This window comes from Agelaius tricolor, unplaced genomic scaffold, assembly GCF_023055355.1.
Source record: "Agelaius tricolor isolate 1412-34295 unplaced genomic scaffold, bAgeTri1.0.p SCAF_32, whole genome shotgun sequence".
Lineage (NCBI taxonomy): Eukaryota > Metazoa > Chordata > Aves > Passeriformes > Icteridae > Agelaius > Agelaius tricolor.
In genome coordinates this window covers 6,313,674-6,329,890 of record NW_027269292.1, presented here as the reverse complement: position 1 = coordinate 6,329,890, position 16,217 = coordinate 6,313,674, and the positions used below count along the sequence as shown (strand labels likewise).

General features: G+C 48.3%; 1 protein-coding gene across 2 annotated transcripts in view; it reads left to right on the top strand.

Annotated features, from left to right (window-relative positions):
* RPTOR (regulatory associated protein of MTOR complex 1) overlaps positions 1-16,217 on the top strand; it is a 108,928-nt gene that overhangs the window by 9,736 nt on the left and 82,975 nt on the right. For both annotated transcript variants that reach the window (XM_071451539.1, XM_071451538.1), the window contains exons 2-3: positions 2,016-2,118; positions 4,093-4,175. In XM_071451539.1, coding sequence (XP_071307640.1) covers positions 2,016-2,118; positions 4,093-4,175 — 186 coding nt within the window. The remainder of the gene's footprint in view (positions 1-2,015; positions 2,119-4,092; positions 4,176-16,217) is intronic.

The following is a 16,217-nucleotide window of genomic DNA, read 5'->3' as shown; positions in this document are numbered from 1 at the left end:
TGGCTTCCCACTGCCAGAGGGCAGGGCTGGATGGGAAGTTGAGGGAAAAATGCTCCCTGTGAGGAGAGGGAGAGGGAGAGGGATGAGCTGTGGCTCTCAGGGTGTGCTCCTGCTAGCAGAGCAAACGGTGTGGAGTGCAGGGCTTTCCATCCTTCAGGGGAGGTGGAGAGGGGAAATCACCCCATTTGTCTCTGGGATCAATTCCTGTTCCTCTCATGGCTTTGCTGTCAGTTTTCCAGGAGAAACACTTATTTAAAAGCCCAAACCTGGGAATGGAAAATAAATATCAGCCTGTTCAGCATCAGCCACCGATCAGACATTACCAGCAAAATACTGAAAAATAAGTCAGTATTAGAGTGCAAATGGGAAACAATAAATAAATGAGATGGAGAAGATTGCTTGGCAGGATACTTTCTCTTGCAGGAGTGATTTATGTGTTTCCAGGCCCAATCAGTCATTTTGTGTGTAGTTTTCTGTGTTCCCCTGGGGTGCTGAGCGTGTGTGTGGCAGCGTGGATGGCTCTGGCAGTGCTCATGCCCTCCCACCCTGCAGCTCCCTGGGCAGCTGCAGTGCCTGGGCTGTCTGGGGAGGTGTCCCCAGGGCAGGGCAGGGGCTGTGCAGTGCCCAGGGGGTTTGGGGTGGTGGATTTGGGCTCTCCATGACACTGAGCGGCTCAGGGCAGTCAAGGTCTGCAGGACTGGGCTGCACCTTGCAGCTGCCCCTGGTTCTGCTTTTTCTGGGGTGTCCCTAACGTGACAGAGTGCTCTAAGGCACGTGTCCTGAGTGCTGGGCTGCAGCTCTGGGCATCCACCCACCCCGTGCATGGGCAAATCCTCATCAGGGAACTCCTGCCCCGGCTCCTGTTTCCATCTCTGTGCTGCAGGGTCCTGGGTGATTCCTGGCACGAGGAGCCCCTACAGGATTGCAGGGTTTGTTAGCCAGAGCAGGGCTTGGGATGAAGCCGTGAACCACAGTTCTTGCTGATTTTTTATTCCACGTTCCCATCACGGCCATGGGAGTGAGGAAATGCTGCAGGATTTCTGTCCTGGTGTGGAGCCTGTGAATGGTGTCTGGCTGCTCCAGTTTCTGGATAAATTACACATTTATGTGGCTCTAGGGTTTTCCCTAAGTGTGAAATTTGGGATTTTTTTCCCCCTGCTGTTGTGGATTGCACGGAGCACCCTGGGGAGGTGGGGATGTGGGTGGCCTTGCTGCAGGCAAGCCCTGAATGCCTGGAATCACTGAGAGCCTCATCACTGCTTCTGTTTTCCTCCTCTGGTTTAGGTGTTGGCATGAGGGAGTCCAGGAAAAACCCATAAAGATGTGAAGTGATAATTTCCAGGCAGTATTTTTAGCTGGCCAAGGTGGTTTGTCATTGATTTAATGCAGGTTTTGGGTCCCAGGTGGGGCTGGGTGGGTTTGGGTTGGGTACATTTGGGGTGCCTGGGTGGGTTAAGCCCATGTGGAGCAGCAGCTGGAGCCAGGATTCCTCCTTACAGGGCTCTCCAAGAAAACCCAACACGTGAAGAAAACAAAATAAAAAATGCACTAAATATCTTTGTTTTGGTGTGTGTTTGTTTAATTTTTTTCACAGTTTTGTTTGTCACTTGGGCTTTTTCCATTGTAATTCCTTTAGTTTCAATATTAGAGATCACACACTGCATTATAATATTGGTCAGGGGCCCTGAATAGCATTGCCTCATGTTTTAATAATGTGGTTCAGTTGGACAATGGCTAATTTAAGATGAGTAGCAGAAGTTCACTGGGATCCATTTCCATGCTCAGAAAGAGAAGAATGGGCTTTGGAAATAATAACAAAAATAGTAACATGGAGTCTAAGTACTGTTCTAATAAAAAATATGAAAAATGTCACCGGTCAGGCCTTGCTTTAAATAGTCCATGTGCAAGAGCAGGTAGGAGGGGTTGGTTAAAGCCCTGCAGAAGGTCTGGGAGGGTGAAGTTTGGAGCCCAGGGCGGTGCTGTTCTGCTCTAAGGCTGTGCTCTTGTCTTTGCAGATGAAGACTGTAAGTGTTGCCTTAGTTTTGTGCCTCAATGTCGGCGTGGACCCCCCAGACGTGGTGAAAACAACTCCCTGTGCCCGCCTGGAGTGCTGGATTGGTGAGTGCCCAGAGCCCCAGGCTCCCCTGCTCTCACAGACCCAGAATCCATCCCAAAATTGTGCATTCCCAGGGCTTGAGACGGGGCTGAGCAGAAGGAAATGCGGGATGTGATTTTCCTCTGGGTTAATGAAGAGTCCAGCTCCACCTGCTGCCACGGGTCATCTCTCCTGCTGTGTTCTGAAATGAGATACCATGGAGAAAAGCAGCTGTTAATGAGCTGCTTTGCTTTCTTGTAATTGTTTTAGATTTATAAATACCTGAAGGGAATCTCTGAGCAGAGGCACCTTCAGAGTGCTGGGACCTGCAGAGCTTTCAATCCCCCTTCCCTGCGTGGGCCAGCAGAGCAGTGAGGTCTGTGAAACACCTTGCTGTGTTCTGAGGTGGCTGCTCTGGGCCTGTTTTAATTGGAATCATTCAGAAGACCTGGAATTGTTCCCAAGGATGTTTTGCCAGCAGTTCAACACCTGGGTTTGCTACTTTCATGCAGCATTGCACTCAATTCCTAGGGTTTTTCTGTGATTAAAAGTTCCCTTGGTTTTGGAGAAAAAAAGTCTAATTATCAAGATGAGACAATTCTGAAGTAATATTTGAAGGAAGTATCTTGGGTACAAAAGCTTTCTCAGGTTTGGTTTTTGTCTAGGAGTTGGGAATGCTCAGCCTCCAGCACGTCCCTGCAATCCTCAGCTCAGGGCTCTGGCAGCCCCAGGGGCAAAGTGATCACTGCACAAACAGAATCTCTTTAAAAACTTCCAGCAGGTTTTCTACCCTTTCTTACCTGCTTTGTGAATCACAGCACCTCAGGTTTTTAACCTGAAATGCTGATGGAAGCCCTGAGCAGGCACAAGCAGGTGCCTGAGAGCAGAGCACAGCCCTGATGTCTCATTGATACACGAGCAGAGGAGCATTGCAGAGGCATTTAAATAAAGTCATTAGTGCCTATCATTAGCAAAGAGAATTTTGAATGCAGTTTTGTAATTAAATTTTCAGTTTGTTTATGTACACAAGTGCTCCTTCCACTTCCAGCCAACTTGAAATTTCTGAAAAAGGTAATTGGGGAAATATCTGATGGTTTTGTGCCATCAGTGTGAGGAGCAGGGAGAGGGGGTGCAGAAGTGTCTGTGCCACATGTGCAGGGGCTGGGGAACTCTCTGGGGTGCAGTTGCTGCTGTTCACACCTGAGCTGGGGTCACCCCTGGTGACAAATGGCCTCTGAGCAGAGCCACGTGCAGCTCCTGCTGCACCTTCCACGTGCAGCTTTTATTCAGTAAAGAAAAATAGCACAAAATCCTGCTTTCATCCTGCTCTATTACATTTTGTTTCTAACAAAAGTATATTTGCAAAAACTGGGAAAAAAAAGCTTTCACTGATCTGGTTTGATGCTTTTAAAATAATTGATATTAAATAGGAAAATATTAGCTTGTAGGTTGTTTTTTTTTTTTTTTTAAAGAAAACTTGTTAATTGTTTAATTATATGTCCTTGGTGTTTGAATAAAGCACGTGGCCTGGAATTGTATTGCTATGTATGGATTGTGGTAATTATCTAGCAATAAAATTAACTTCTTAAATATTACAAATGGCACACAATCTCTGCAAAGGAAGCAGAGGAAGTAAATGAAGCAGGATTTTGCATTCATCAACAGAAAATGTTTGTCATCAAATATTTAACCAATTTGAGTTCTTGTCATTATTTACAATAGAAACCTTATTTCATTATTAAAAGAAACAAATGCAGTGCCTCTCCTGTCTTTCAAAACAAAATTGTGTTCAGCACCTCAGTGAGAGAAATCTTCCACATTTGACAGTCTGTAATGGAGCTGGATTTTTGTTGGACTGAGGGATTTGGGGATAATTTTTGGGAGTAAATTCCAGGAGGAACAAGGTGTTAGTGAGTTTGATGATGAAAGGAGCCTGCATGAAAACATCCCTGAGAGATGCACTGGGCTGAAGCTGCTGCTGTGTGTTCTGTTCCCAGATCCTCTGTCCATGGGGCCTCAGAAAGCTCTGGAGACCATCGGGGCCAACCTGCAGAAGCAGTATGAGAACTGGCAGCCCAGGGTGAGTGTGGGCTGCTCCTGGGGCTCCCTCTGCCCAGGCCTGGGGCCTCTCCTCCACCCAGCCTGGGCCTTTCTTCTCAAGGCTTTCCAAGGGTATTTCTGTCTTGGAGCTTTTATGGCAGATATCGGTGTGCAGTTGAGACAAGAGAATTTCCTTTTTGTGTTTTACCTCGTGGCACATTGGCAATTTTCAAATCTCAACAGCCCGAGAATTTAGCAGAAAATTCAAAAAGTGCCTGGAATCAAACAGGAGAAAAAGCATCTTGGAGCAAAGGTGAAAACAGCCCATGTTTTCTGTGTTCTGGCTGGGGAGGAGGGCCAGCTCAGGAGCAGCAGGCTCCCTGCGTGGGCCTGGTGGAGGCAGTCCCAGAGCTGGGCTGGTTCCCTGGTTCCTGCAGGAAAGCACAGCCCTGACACATTGCAAAGCCAAACACGTCCTGCTTTATTGCACTCCACAGGGCTCTGGAGCTTTCTGCAGTAATAAAGAGAAGTTGGTGTGCCATCTGCAATAAAACAATAGCAGCATTATTGAATTTCCTAGAGCTTTCATATAAATACTAATACATCCACTTTGGTCTGTTTCTTGGGGGCTTGGAATGGTTGAGGAGTGGATGGAAGGAAGACAATTTGGGGAAAACCGGGCAGTCTGGAGGAAAGAGCAAATGATAACAATCTCCTGAAACAGCTGCTATCCCCGGGCTGGGGCTGCTGCCATCAGCACCTTGTTGGGAATGCACAGGGGGTGCTAATTGCTGCCATGGATGGTGGCAGTGGTGGCCACGGTGTGACCAGTCCTGTGGCACTGCTGCCAGCCAGTCCTTCTGTTCAAACACCTCCCTTTTTGCTCAGTGCAAACAGCTTTTCTGGAAGAAAACTGTACAAGGGGTAAAACATGAAAATTCCTTGTTTCTGGAAGCTCCCAGGCTGCACAGCTGATGGATATTTCCTTCCAGGTCTTATTGAGCCCTTTTCTAAATAATTTATTAGCTTGCCATTGCTTGAAGTATTTGTTCTGATTAAATTTAAGACTTTGCTTTATTGTTGTGTAGCTACATAAATTTGTGTGCTGCGGGAGTAGAAACCACTTCAGCTGTTGTTTCCTCTGCAAAATCCTGCAGTTAAGCAATATTCAGTCATTTCATGCAGTTCTCAAATGAAGATTGTACTGGGGGAGAGGGTAGGAGATGACAGAGCTGTGGGCTCGATCTGTCTTGATAAAGACTTCCCTGAACAAGTACAGAGTTCTTGCAATTCAGTGCAGATATAATTGAGATGCTGGTGAAAAAGTGGAAGGAAAACCGAGACAGCTCTACCCTAACACCCCCTTGGGCTTGGGGCTTAAGTGTTACTGGGCAGGGAAGGGGTTAAAGCTGAGGGTAATCTGGAAAGAGGCTCAATTACAGGGATCAAAGGGGCTGCTTAAGCAGCTGAGAATGGAAGGAGAGGAAGGAGTGAAAGTGAGGAGCACAGGAGCCGGTAATGCCTGAGAGAGGGGAAAGGAAACCTTCCCTGGGACCTGCAGGCACTGGGGAGGGAATGGAGGGAATGGCTGCAGGGGCTGGGGCTGGGGCTGGGGCTGGGGCTGGCAGCACCACGAAAGGAGACAGGACTGCCCAGAATAAAACAACTGGAGTTTCTGTGGGATGCTGCTCACATGCTCTGTATTTGAAATATTCAGGTAAGGAATTGATCATGGTGGAATGGGATTTCTCTACTGCTGACCCCATTCAGTACCCCTGCAGAACCCTGCCTGTGTGAGGTGCAGCCCTGTATTTAAAATATTTAAATAAGGAATTGATCATGTTGGAATGGGATTTATCTGCTGCTGACCCCCTTCAGTGCCCCTGCCTATGGGAGGTGTAGCCCTGTATTTAAAATATTTAAATAAGGAATTGATCATGTTGAAATCAGATTTTTCAGCTGCTGGCCCCATTCAGTACCCCTGCAGAACCCTGCCTGTCTGAGGTGTAGCCCTATATTTAAAATATTTAGGTAAGGAATTGATCATGTTGAAATGGGATTTATCTGGTGCTGGCCCCATTCAGAGTCCCTGCAGAACCCCTGTGTTAGGCAGGGGTATTTAAAATATTTAGGTAATCATGTTGAAATTGGATTTCTCAGTTGCTGACCCCCTTCAGTATCCCTGCTTGTGTGAGGTGCAGCCCTGTAGCAGGTGCCCAGCCAGGGCACAGCTTTGCTGTGCTGGCAGGGAGCAGCAAATATTTCCCTGTTGTTGGGGTGTAAATTCAGATTTCTTGGCAGCACTGCACCTTGTGCCACTGCAAAGCAGGGCCTTGCCTTGGTTGAGGAGTCGAGAGCCTTTGCAAACAGGGCTGTGAGCTGCCAGTGCTGCTGCACTGGGGTGGTTTCTGGGATGCAGGAGCTGGTGGGGATTTTCCTGAGCAGCAGTTACTGCTCTGCAGGCCCAGTCTGGCAGTGGGGCTGGGCCCTGGGCTGCAGCCCTGCAGGGCTGGCTGGGGAGCATCAGGGTGTTCACTGAGATCCCTGCAGCCTCCAGGCTGTGTGTGAAGCACCCTGTGTGCCCTGAGCCCTGCTCAGAGCTGAGGGATGAGCCCAGGGATGGATCTGCTGCCTGGCTTGGTTCCCCAGTTCTCCTGCTGGCCATCTCCTGGCCAGCCCAGCCAGGGCCCTGTGCCTCCATCCCTGTGGGTGTGCAGTGCAGCCAAAGGCTGGGCTTGGATGAGGCACAGTTTACATAATTCAGGACCTGCTATGAACTAGTCTGGACCATATGCTTATTAAATTTGCATGAAATTATAGATTTTTTTTTCTCTCTTTGTTAGGTCTGGCTTTTGGCCAGGTTCTCCCTTTAACTCCAAACTGACCAGAATACTCACAGGAGTTTTTCCTCCTTCACTCCATCATTTTGCTGCTTCTGCTGGGATTTCACTGATGCACAGGTCCCAGTGGCACTCCTGCACCAGCTGCTTTTTGCAGTCCTCTCCTTTATTCTCTGATGAGCTTTCCCAGTGCTGCCAGCAAGGCCAGAATCTGCAGTTCATAACCATTCCTAGGAGAGGTGAGAGGATGCAGACACTCAGCTCCTGCATGGCTCCAGCTGAGCTGTTGCACTGGGATCTTTTGTACAGAGACCTTCCAGCTAAAGGGCATTTTTTTTCTGTGGAATGAGGGTGTTTTACATCCTCTGAGAAGCAGCTGAATGGAGTGTGAGGGGTCTGTAGCTCTGTAAGATTGCCCCCAAAGCAGTGATTTGCCATCAGCACTCCCTCTGCACCAACCCACACCAGCAAGGCCAAGGGACTGAACCACCACATCCCCCTTACACCCACTTGTCTGCATGAAACAAAGTCAATTACAGGATTGATTTTTTAATTCAAGTGCTACAGTTTTGCCTCCCTTTTTCTTCTCTCAATTTCCTCCTTTTTCTCTAAGAGAGTCGTTGGGGCTGTGTTAATTCTGTCCTGGAAGGAGCTGATTTCATTAGAGCTGAATGGATTATACCTGAATGGGCATCCCTGGGGTGAGGCAGATCTCTGAGCCATGAGGGGGGATGGAAATCCTGCATGGGGAAAGGGCTGGGGAAATCTAGAAGACAAGATTAAATAAACTTTTAGGAAGCCTTTGGGAAGGGTGGTTGAAAGCAAGCGCTGGTGTTTGGGAATGCCTGCAGCTGGAACAGGGCAGTTCTGCTGTTCCTTGGGCACCTTGTGAAGAAAGGGCTTTCCCACTTCTCTCTGATCCAATCTCACCTGTTGTGTGCTGCCTCCTGTCTGCACCAGTGAGTGATGGTCTCTGAGGGCACAGCTCCCACAATATGGATAAATTATCTCTTTTGTGGCAGGCCTTCAAGGAAACAGTGATTTTCTGATCAAACAGGCTGCTTCTCCCTCTCTTCTAGTCTGCTTCCCAACAGTTTTCTCTTCATTTCAAAGGAAGTACAGCCAAGATACTTGAAGTGAATCATTGAAAGGCTCTACCTTTTAGTGCATGTTGTCTGTTGTTGATGCTGTTGTTCCCCTCATTAGAGATCTCTGGGCTTTGATTCGGTGTCTGAGGTTTCATTCCTTCATTGCTTTTTTCTGCCTAATTAATTGGGAAGTTGCTGCTGCACATCAAAGGGGGAGCATTTCCTAAAGAGTAACTACTTAAGCATGAAAACTAATTGAACACATGACCTAATTATTGGTCTCTCAGTGAGTCATACTTTTCCTTTATTTCTGTAGGGTTTTTCTTTTAAAACAACAGCAAATACTAATTGCTCTTGCAGAAGAAATACTGTAGAATTCCAAAGGGGAACATGGAAAACCTGGTACTTGGTTTCCAGTAGGAGATATCTGCAGATGTAGGAACATGCAAGAAGAAAATGAATAGGAAGGAAAAAACCAAAAAGACAGTGTGACCTTGTTTAACAAAACCAGGTTTTCCTTAGAGGACTATGTTTGTTGGTTTTCATTTCCCAACAGCCTCTTGAATTTGGCAGCTATTTCAGGCTCTGCAAAATTCTGCTGTATCAATCCTTTGCTGTCTTGTTAAAGATCAACTGTCTTCAGCACAAGCCAGCAGGGCTTTTTTTCAGAGGGGGGAGGAAAAAAAAAGAAGTGCCACAGAAGTGGAGTCAACAAGTCTAATTGTGAAAGCCAATTATTGCTGCTCTCCTTCTGTCTGAAAACCTGTCGTGGTCAGAGTGTCACTGTCAGCCAGGGGCTGCCTCTGGAAGCACTGGGCCAGGAAAGCACAGGTTCCAGGTGATGAACCCACTCTTGAATGCCTTGGGAATGTGGGGAAATGAGGAGGGATGAGTCAGTGGCTGGAGTTTTCTCCTTGGTGGCTCTCCAGGTGCTCTGCATCCCTATCCTGCCTCAGCAAGGCCTGGCTGGGGAGAGCTGGAGCTCACCTGGCAGCTGGGGAGAGCTCACCTGAGGCTCCTCCTGCCTGCTCTGGGAGCAGCTGTACCTGGAAGGGCCCCTGGAGCAGGGATAACTGAGGATTTGGGAATTGGCTGTGCCAGGGAGGAGCTCCCTGCTGCAGCTCTGGGTACAGCTCATGTTTGAATGCTTTTGATAGTGAGAAAAAAAACCCCAAAAACCTGATAAATCTTTAACACACCACTGAAAGTGGAAACTGTGAAATTGCAGCAGTGGTGTACTTAATACTGAATTTTTAGAGATTCTCCTGGAAAAATGAGTCACAAAAAGGGAAAAAACCTAGTTGGGGGCAGGGAGTGCTGTGGGGAAGTGTGTTCAGAGGCTGCAGAGAGCAGGCAGTGGCATTAGGCTGTGCTGGGAGCTGAGCTGGCCATGCACTGCAGGCAGCAAGGGCTGGCACTCTGGAGCTAAGTCAGCAAACTTGCAAAGTCACTTCAGGGGGAAAATCTGAAATCCTGTGGGTCTCTGCACCTGCTGCAGGGCTGGAGTGCTGTGGGCAGGATGTGCTGGAAGGAGGGAAATCACACAGCAGCTGAACTCCTGCTCCAAGCCCTTGCCTTCCTGTGCACACTTCTGGCAATAACTTCATTTCCCACGTTTTATTCTTCATGTCTGTTTTGGTTTGTGCTCTGCCATCAAAATGGGGCCAGAATTGGCAGGGAGGAAGGTTTGTGCTTTTGAGGGTGCTTTGCTGTGACCATTGATGTCAGCTTGTCAAAGATGGGAAGAAAGAGCTGACAGGAAAATGCTCTTGGAGGGAAAAGCAGCTCTGGCTGGCAAAGCTGATTAACGTGTTTCTGTAATTACCACCCAGCTCTGGGTGACCTATTTAAAAGCACCTTAGCTTTGTGTTGAGGGGGCAGTGCAGGATCCCAGGGATGGGGGACAGGAGCCTCCTGCAGATCCCTTGGCCCTTGCACCCTGGTGCTCTGTGCCCAGTAAATGCACCTGGATCCACTGGCAGGGATGCAGGGCTGGAGACTGGCACAGCACTGGGAGCTTCCTGCTAACAGACACCACCAGTTCTGTGCAGAACTCAGAGATTAAAGAGGAAACTATTCACATTTTTATTCATATTCCTGCTCCTCTCTAAGGCAGAATGAGGAAATCCTGAGTGCTTTGGTTTGAACTCCTTTCCTGTGGAGATTAACAAGGCATAAGCCTCGGAATGATTGGCTTTCCTTCTCCTGACTCATTAAGGTGTTTTTAATCAGAAAATTGCTTCATTAGGCAATTACTTTGCAATCAGAGGAGCGCTGAAATTACTAAACAATTATTTAGTATTGAGAAGATGAAGTTCTTGCCCTGCAGGGCCCCAGCCTTGCAGCTCCTCCCTGGAGCACGATGCACTCAGGCCAGGGTGTAAAGACAGCCAGTCTGAGAATTCACCAGTTTGTACTGGTTCAGAACCAAGCTGGTTACCAGTCTGTACTCCTGCAGCCTGAACTGGGCCCCCAGTAAGGTCCAGGTTTCTGTTTAACAGACAGGAAGGTGCAGAGCCTTTAAAGAGCTCATGAAACTGAGGTTCCAGAGAAGGAATGGAGCTGACACTGATGCTTAGGAGTTAGGTTGTTTGACTAACCAGGTTTGAAAGATGTCACCTGGGGTGTACTTCAAATCCTGTTAGGGCACCCTGTGATGTGACCCATCGAGCTGTCACCAGGCTGAGGGTGCAGATCTGCCACATGAGAAGCAGATTTGAGTTCTTTTACCATCTCCTCTGTTTAAAGGCAAGCAATTATTTACACAGCCCTCTCAGAATGGTTATTTGAGCAGAGAGGGAAGGATTTGTACCAAACACAGGAGGCTGGTGGGTGGAATTTCTGTGAACTTTGGCACAAACCTGCAGTGTGAAGCAGCTTGTAACTGCTGAGGAGCACACCTGTCTTGTGGATGTATTGTAGCAGCAACTCAAGGTTGGTTGTCCTGATTTTTGTCTTCCCTGTCAACATCAGTTCTCATGAACAAACTGCTCCGAGGCGTTTTTTTTGGAAGTGTTATTGGATCCTGAGCCTGCACAGTGAGGATTAGGTACTTTGGAATTCATTTCACATTGGACTTGAAAGCAAGGTCAGAGACTGCAGAGGGAATGTAAAGTCCCCACTGCTGGCTGCAGGCACAGGAGGGGATGTGCCAGGCTCAGAGCTGGCTCCTGCCACCTTCCTGTCCTGGCTCCAGCTGCCTCGGGCTGCTCCAGGGGGAATCAGCACGGGGGAGATGCACAGGGGCTTGAAATGCACCCAGATATCTGCAGGGGACTTGCCTCAGACTGGCAGGAGTCTCCCTTTGCCTTAGTTCAGTATTTAAATTAAAGCATCTCCAAGTTCTAGTTTGTCTTCGCTGTAATGAATATTTTTCAAGTTAGCAATGACTAATAGTTTTATCAGTAATGTTTTCTCCTGGCCTGTGTTAACCAGGTTAAGCTGCTGCCTGTAACGTCAATTTGGGATTTCCAGCACACTCCCTTGTACTTAAATATGCAGTTTTTATTATCTTGGCCTAATCCTCATGAATTTGCATCAGGGTAATTTTATGTGCCCACAGCCTAAAATTAAAACACCTTAAAGGAGGTGTTTTTTTTTTTTTTTAATATAAAATTAAGCTTGGAGTCAGTGGATATGGTTCAGAATAATTTGCATTTGCATGATGTGTCCAACCCAAGAGTTATTGTGGCCATATCAGCGTGGGCTTGAGGTGATTGGGTTTGTGATTGATGGGCAGTGGGGATGAGCTGCAGGGCTGAGTTATCTCTGAGCTTATCACACAAGAGGCTCGGGGTGTGTCTGCTCCCTGGGCTCTGCAGCCTGCCCTGGGTTCCTGCCCTGGGATGTTTATTGTGGAACTGTGCAAACCCAAAGGTGTTCATGTGCAGCTGTGAATTTGTCTGTCCTCTGCTGTGTCTCCAAAGGCAGTGTAAATGCAGGATCCCAGATCTTGCTTTGATGCAAGGAAGGAGCTGTGGTTCAGTCAGTACTGAAGTGAAATCAGGGGGAGTTGCAGGGCTGGGTTGTTAATCACCGTTTTGGATGAACCAAAGAACACAGTATTTTTGTTTGGGAGTGAAGCCTGTAGTTTTTCACTAGAACAGCTTCCCCCTGAGCAGGCCTGGAAGCAGGCCAGCCTGGCAGCAATGGAGACAAGCCCTGGAGAAGCCTGTAGTAATGGAGTTAGACGGGAAATGGGTGAGCACAGCACGAGTGGCAGTGCAGATCCTCCTGCAGAGCAGTGCCCCTGCCCTCTCCCTGCCAGGGATGGCTGGGGCTGTGCTTGCTGCATGAGTCAGCCTCCAAAACAGATCCTCTTGGAGCTTCCCAGAGCCTTCCCTCCATGGACAAAATTAGGGATTCTCCCCCACCTGCCTGTTTTATCAGCAAGTCTTTATATATGGACTTTCCTCCAAATCTGTGTTGAGATCTTGTTAAATATCCTCTGGGAATCCAAATGGGTTTATATCAAAAAGAGGCTTCCTCTCATCTCTGTGCTCTTTGATTTCTTCAGGAGATTCTACAAGATAAGAGTTTGATTTGGAAAGTCTGGCTTCTCATTAGAGATGCTGAATGGGCTCTTCCCCAAAGTGTTTGTTCATGGCTCTGTTTATTTATTATTATTCCACCAACGTGCCTAGCACAGAGCTCAGCCTGGATTTCCTCTGGATTCCTTTGGAAACTGATGTCATTCTTCCTGCTTTCCCCTTTCCTGGTACCCAGGAGCTTTCAGAGGGGTTTTACCATCTCCAGGTGGTGCTCAGTAATTCAATACTTGAGATAACTCAGTTTATACATTTTGGTCCCTGGAGATGGGATGGGGGTGTTGGAACTGGGGGGGTCTCACTGTGTCACCCACAGTGGCTGGGGGTGGCTGCACCAGCTCTGGGCTTCTCAGCTTGCTGAAATTGTCTGGTCCTGTCTTGGGTTTTCCTTTTTTTCTTTTTTTTTTTGGTCATGTTCCTGTTCATTTCTTAGATGCTCCAATGTGTTCAGGAGATTTGAAAAGTAAAGTATAATGGTGCTGCTTTGCTGTGTGCACCACATGTTCATCCTGGCTGTGAATTTTTGACATATATGTGCCTGTTTTATGTGTCTGAGCCCCACTTTGTTCCAGACACTCTCAGGAACACGTTGCATCAAACTGGCAGCTGCCTCATGCAAAGTGGAATATGAATTAATTCAATTTTATGCTCTTTACTTAAAAGAAAACTTAATCTAGGATTTTTAGTGTTCATCTTTAACAGGTCCTCAAGCAGCTCTGTCTGGGGTGGTTTTATCTTTGCCTTAGAGTGAGATATTTGCCAGGGAAGAGCAGGGATGCTGATCCAGGATGGAGCCCTGAGCAGCAGGGATGGGTTTGTAACTCAGCCAGGAGAGCTGTGTGGAACCTGCCCACCCCTGCCCTGGAAGCTGCTGGTGCCATTCCTCTTGGGTTTTAGTCTCTTACTTCTTTGGGAGGCTTCTTGTAGTGGAGTTTTTCCAAGTTGGGCGCTGTTCCAAAACCCCTCTATTGGAATAATTAGCTTGCTTTGATTGCTTTTAATTAAATCATGTGGAGTAGGCTGGCTGTGTGCATGGCAGAGTCACAGGTTCAATGTCTTCTCTGCTTTTGGAAACTGGGATGCAGATCTGCTCCAAGAGGCAGCTGCAGCCTGGGCTGCTCCTGGGGGTCTGGATTAGGAAGAAGCATTGCTGAGGATGAGGGAAAGCTGCATCTCAGAGTCTGGATCCACCTTTGCTGACAGCCCAGGATGTGCAGGTGATGGGTTCTGCACTGGGATAACGGGGTGGGACTGGTTCCTCCAGGAAATCCCACCCACTGAAAGGAAACCTTCCAGTGCCAGGGGTTGTCCATGTCCTGCAGGTGTGGAATTGGCTTGGAGGGGACCCTAGAGACCACCCAGAGCAGCAGTTCAAGGGGGGTATTGGAACCTCAAACACTGCAGCTGAATTGCCTCTGCTTTATTTCTTTCACTCACCACATGCAGTGCCTTGTGTGTGCCACTTGCATTTGGGATTCTTTGTCACCCAGAAGCTGTTTAAAAAAAACCAATCTCCAGCCAAATAAAGCTTTTATATCTCATTATGGATTCTGGGTAGGAGCATCCTTCTTCTGCAAGGAGGTGTAAAAGGCAGTTTCAGTATAAAATACTGAATGTTGGAGTAGTTTCTTCTATGGATAAATTTGGAACACATTCAGTAAGGTATCTTAGGGATAAAAGGGGAGTGACTTCAGGATTTGTTCTGCTGAATGAGAAGAGGATGGATGATGTTAGAGCTTGTGAAGAGCAGAGGCTCTGGATGCCAGCAGAGACATTTGTCATACATTTTTCATGCACTTTGTGTCTGCTGGGCCAGGGTCGGGGTTTTGGCGTGGGATCACACACAGGCTGTGGTCTGAGCCTTGTGGAGTCCTTCTGCAACAAAGACTGAGCTCTTGGGCTGCAGGAGAATGAAAGAGGAAACTTGAATTTTACAGCTTTGATGAGAAAATAGGTTTATCTCGTGTTTTCTTAAGGGGAAAAAGTCCATCTCCCTGCTGGCAGAGCTGTGGGGCTCCAGCAGTGCCTGCTGGGCTGGGCAGTGCCAGAGGTGATGGAACCTGGCCTGGCTGCCAGAACTTTCCATTGCCACTGAGACTTGAGCAACATCAGCAACTTCAGTCCCCTGTTCTGTCACCTCTGGCACTCTGCATCCCTCCCTCCTCCCAGGACCTGATCCTGAGCTGTTTCCTGGACTCAGCAGCTGGCAGGGTGAGCAGAGCTGGGTTTGGGAGGTGCTGAGGAGCCAGTTCTGCTGGCTCAGGTGACAGCCAAGCCCTTTGGCACAGCCACGGAGCTGCTGCAGCCCTGGCTCCTCAGGAAAGGGGGCTCTGCCTGGGGCTCCTCCTCAGTGTCCTGGCCCCATTAAAAATTACAGGCAAACCTGTCATTAGTTGAGGTTTCCAAAGCAGAGCCAGTAATTGAAGCTCAAAATGCAGAGGACTGTGGGAATTTCAGCAGCCAGTGCATCCTGGCATTCCAGTGGGGTAGGAGTCGATGAATCCACTGAAGGGGATTTTCCCCTCTGTGTTGGAGAGGTCACTGCTGCTCCCTGCTAGGCAGTAACACCTGGCTGGTTTATTTTCCCTTTGAAAGAAGTAAATCCCTTGTGAAACAAAGAGGCAGTAATTTGGGAGGTCATTCTGGGGGGATGTCAGGGGATGATTGATGCTGTAGCTTCGGAGTGGCACCATCTCCCCTCCCATTTCAGCATTACACATGGGAAATGTCCACAGGAAAACCACTTGGTGCTACCCCAGACTGGTTTCTTTTCTTGGTTTGGGTGCCAGAACTCCTTTCTATTGAACCTCCTCCCATTTCCTGCAAATGTGTCAGTACAGTGTTTTATCAGTCCTGAAGTTCCAACACTGAGAGGTGAAATGTCTTAAAAACTGGCATCCTAACTGTCACAAGTTAACAGGGGCAAGGCTGGATGAACCAGAGAGTGTTTCACAGAAATGTGGCAATACACAAGCAGAACTTTTAACCGCCTGTGTGAGCAGAATAATGAGAATCTCCTGATCAAGCCACCAGGTTATTGCCTTGGACAGGAGCTCTCCAGTGGGGCAGGAGGTGATGAGGAGCCCACACTCCCCCAGAGGAGCAGCTGCCATCCCCTTCAGGGTGCTCTGGCCAGGCTGGGACAGCTCTGCTGCTCCGGGTGAGGGTGAGGAGGTGCAGTGTCCTGTCTGTAATGGCACCAGGGAGCACAGGCTCCTTGCCAAGCTGCAGGAAATAAGGAAATACCTGTCAGCAGCACCTGATGGTGGCAGCAGGGCAGCCTCAGGTTCAGGACCATGGCTCATAAAACCAGGGGGAATCAGCCCCAAGTCTGGGCTGTGGCACCTCCAGGAGCTGCTGAGGTGAAGCCCCACAGAGCTCTTGGGCTCTGGGGGGGCTCTGTTACCTTTTGCCCTCCTTAGTGCTGGAAAGCTCCTGCTGGGAGCTGGAGGGCAAGGAATCAGCACCTTGACAGGGAAGGAAGAGGAATAACGATGGGAGAAAGAAAAAGACAAAAAAGGCAGCACCTGGGCTGGTGTGTTACTCACATACCTGGTTCTTGTCATAGCTAAAACTCCCACCTGAGTCCTGAGCTGGCACTAGGGCT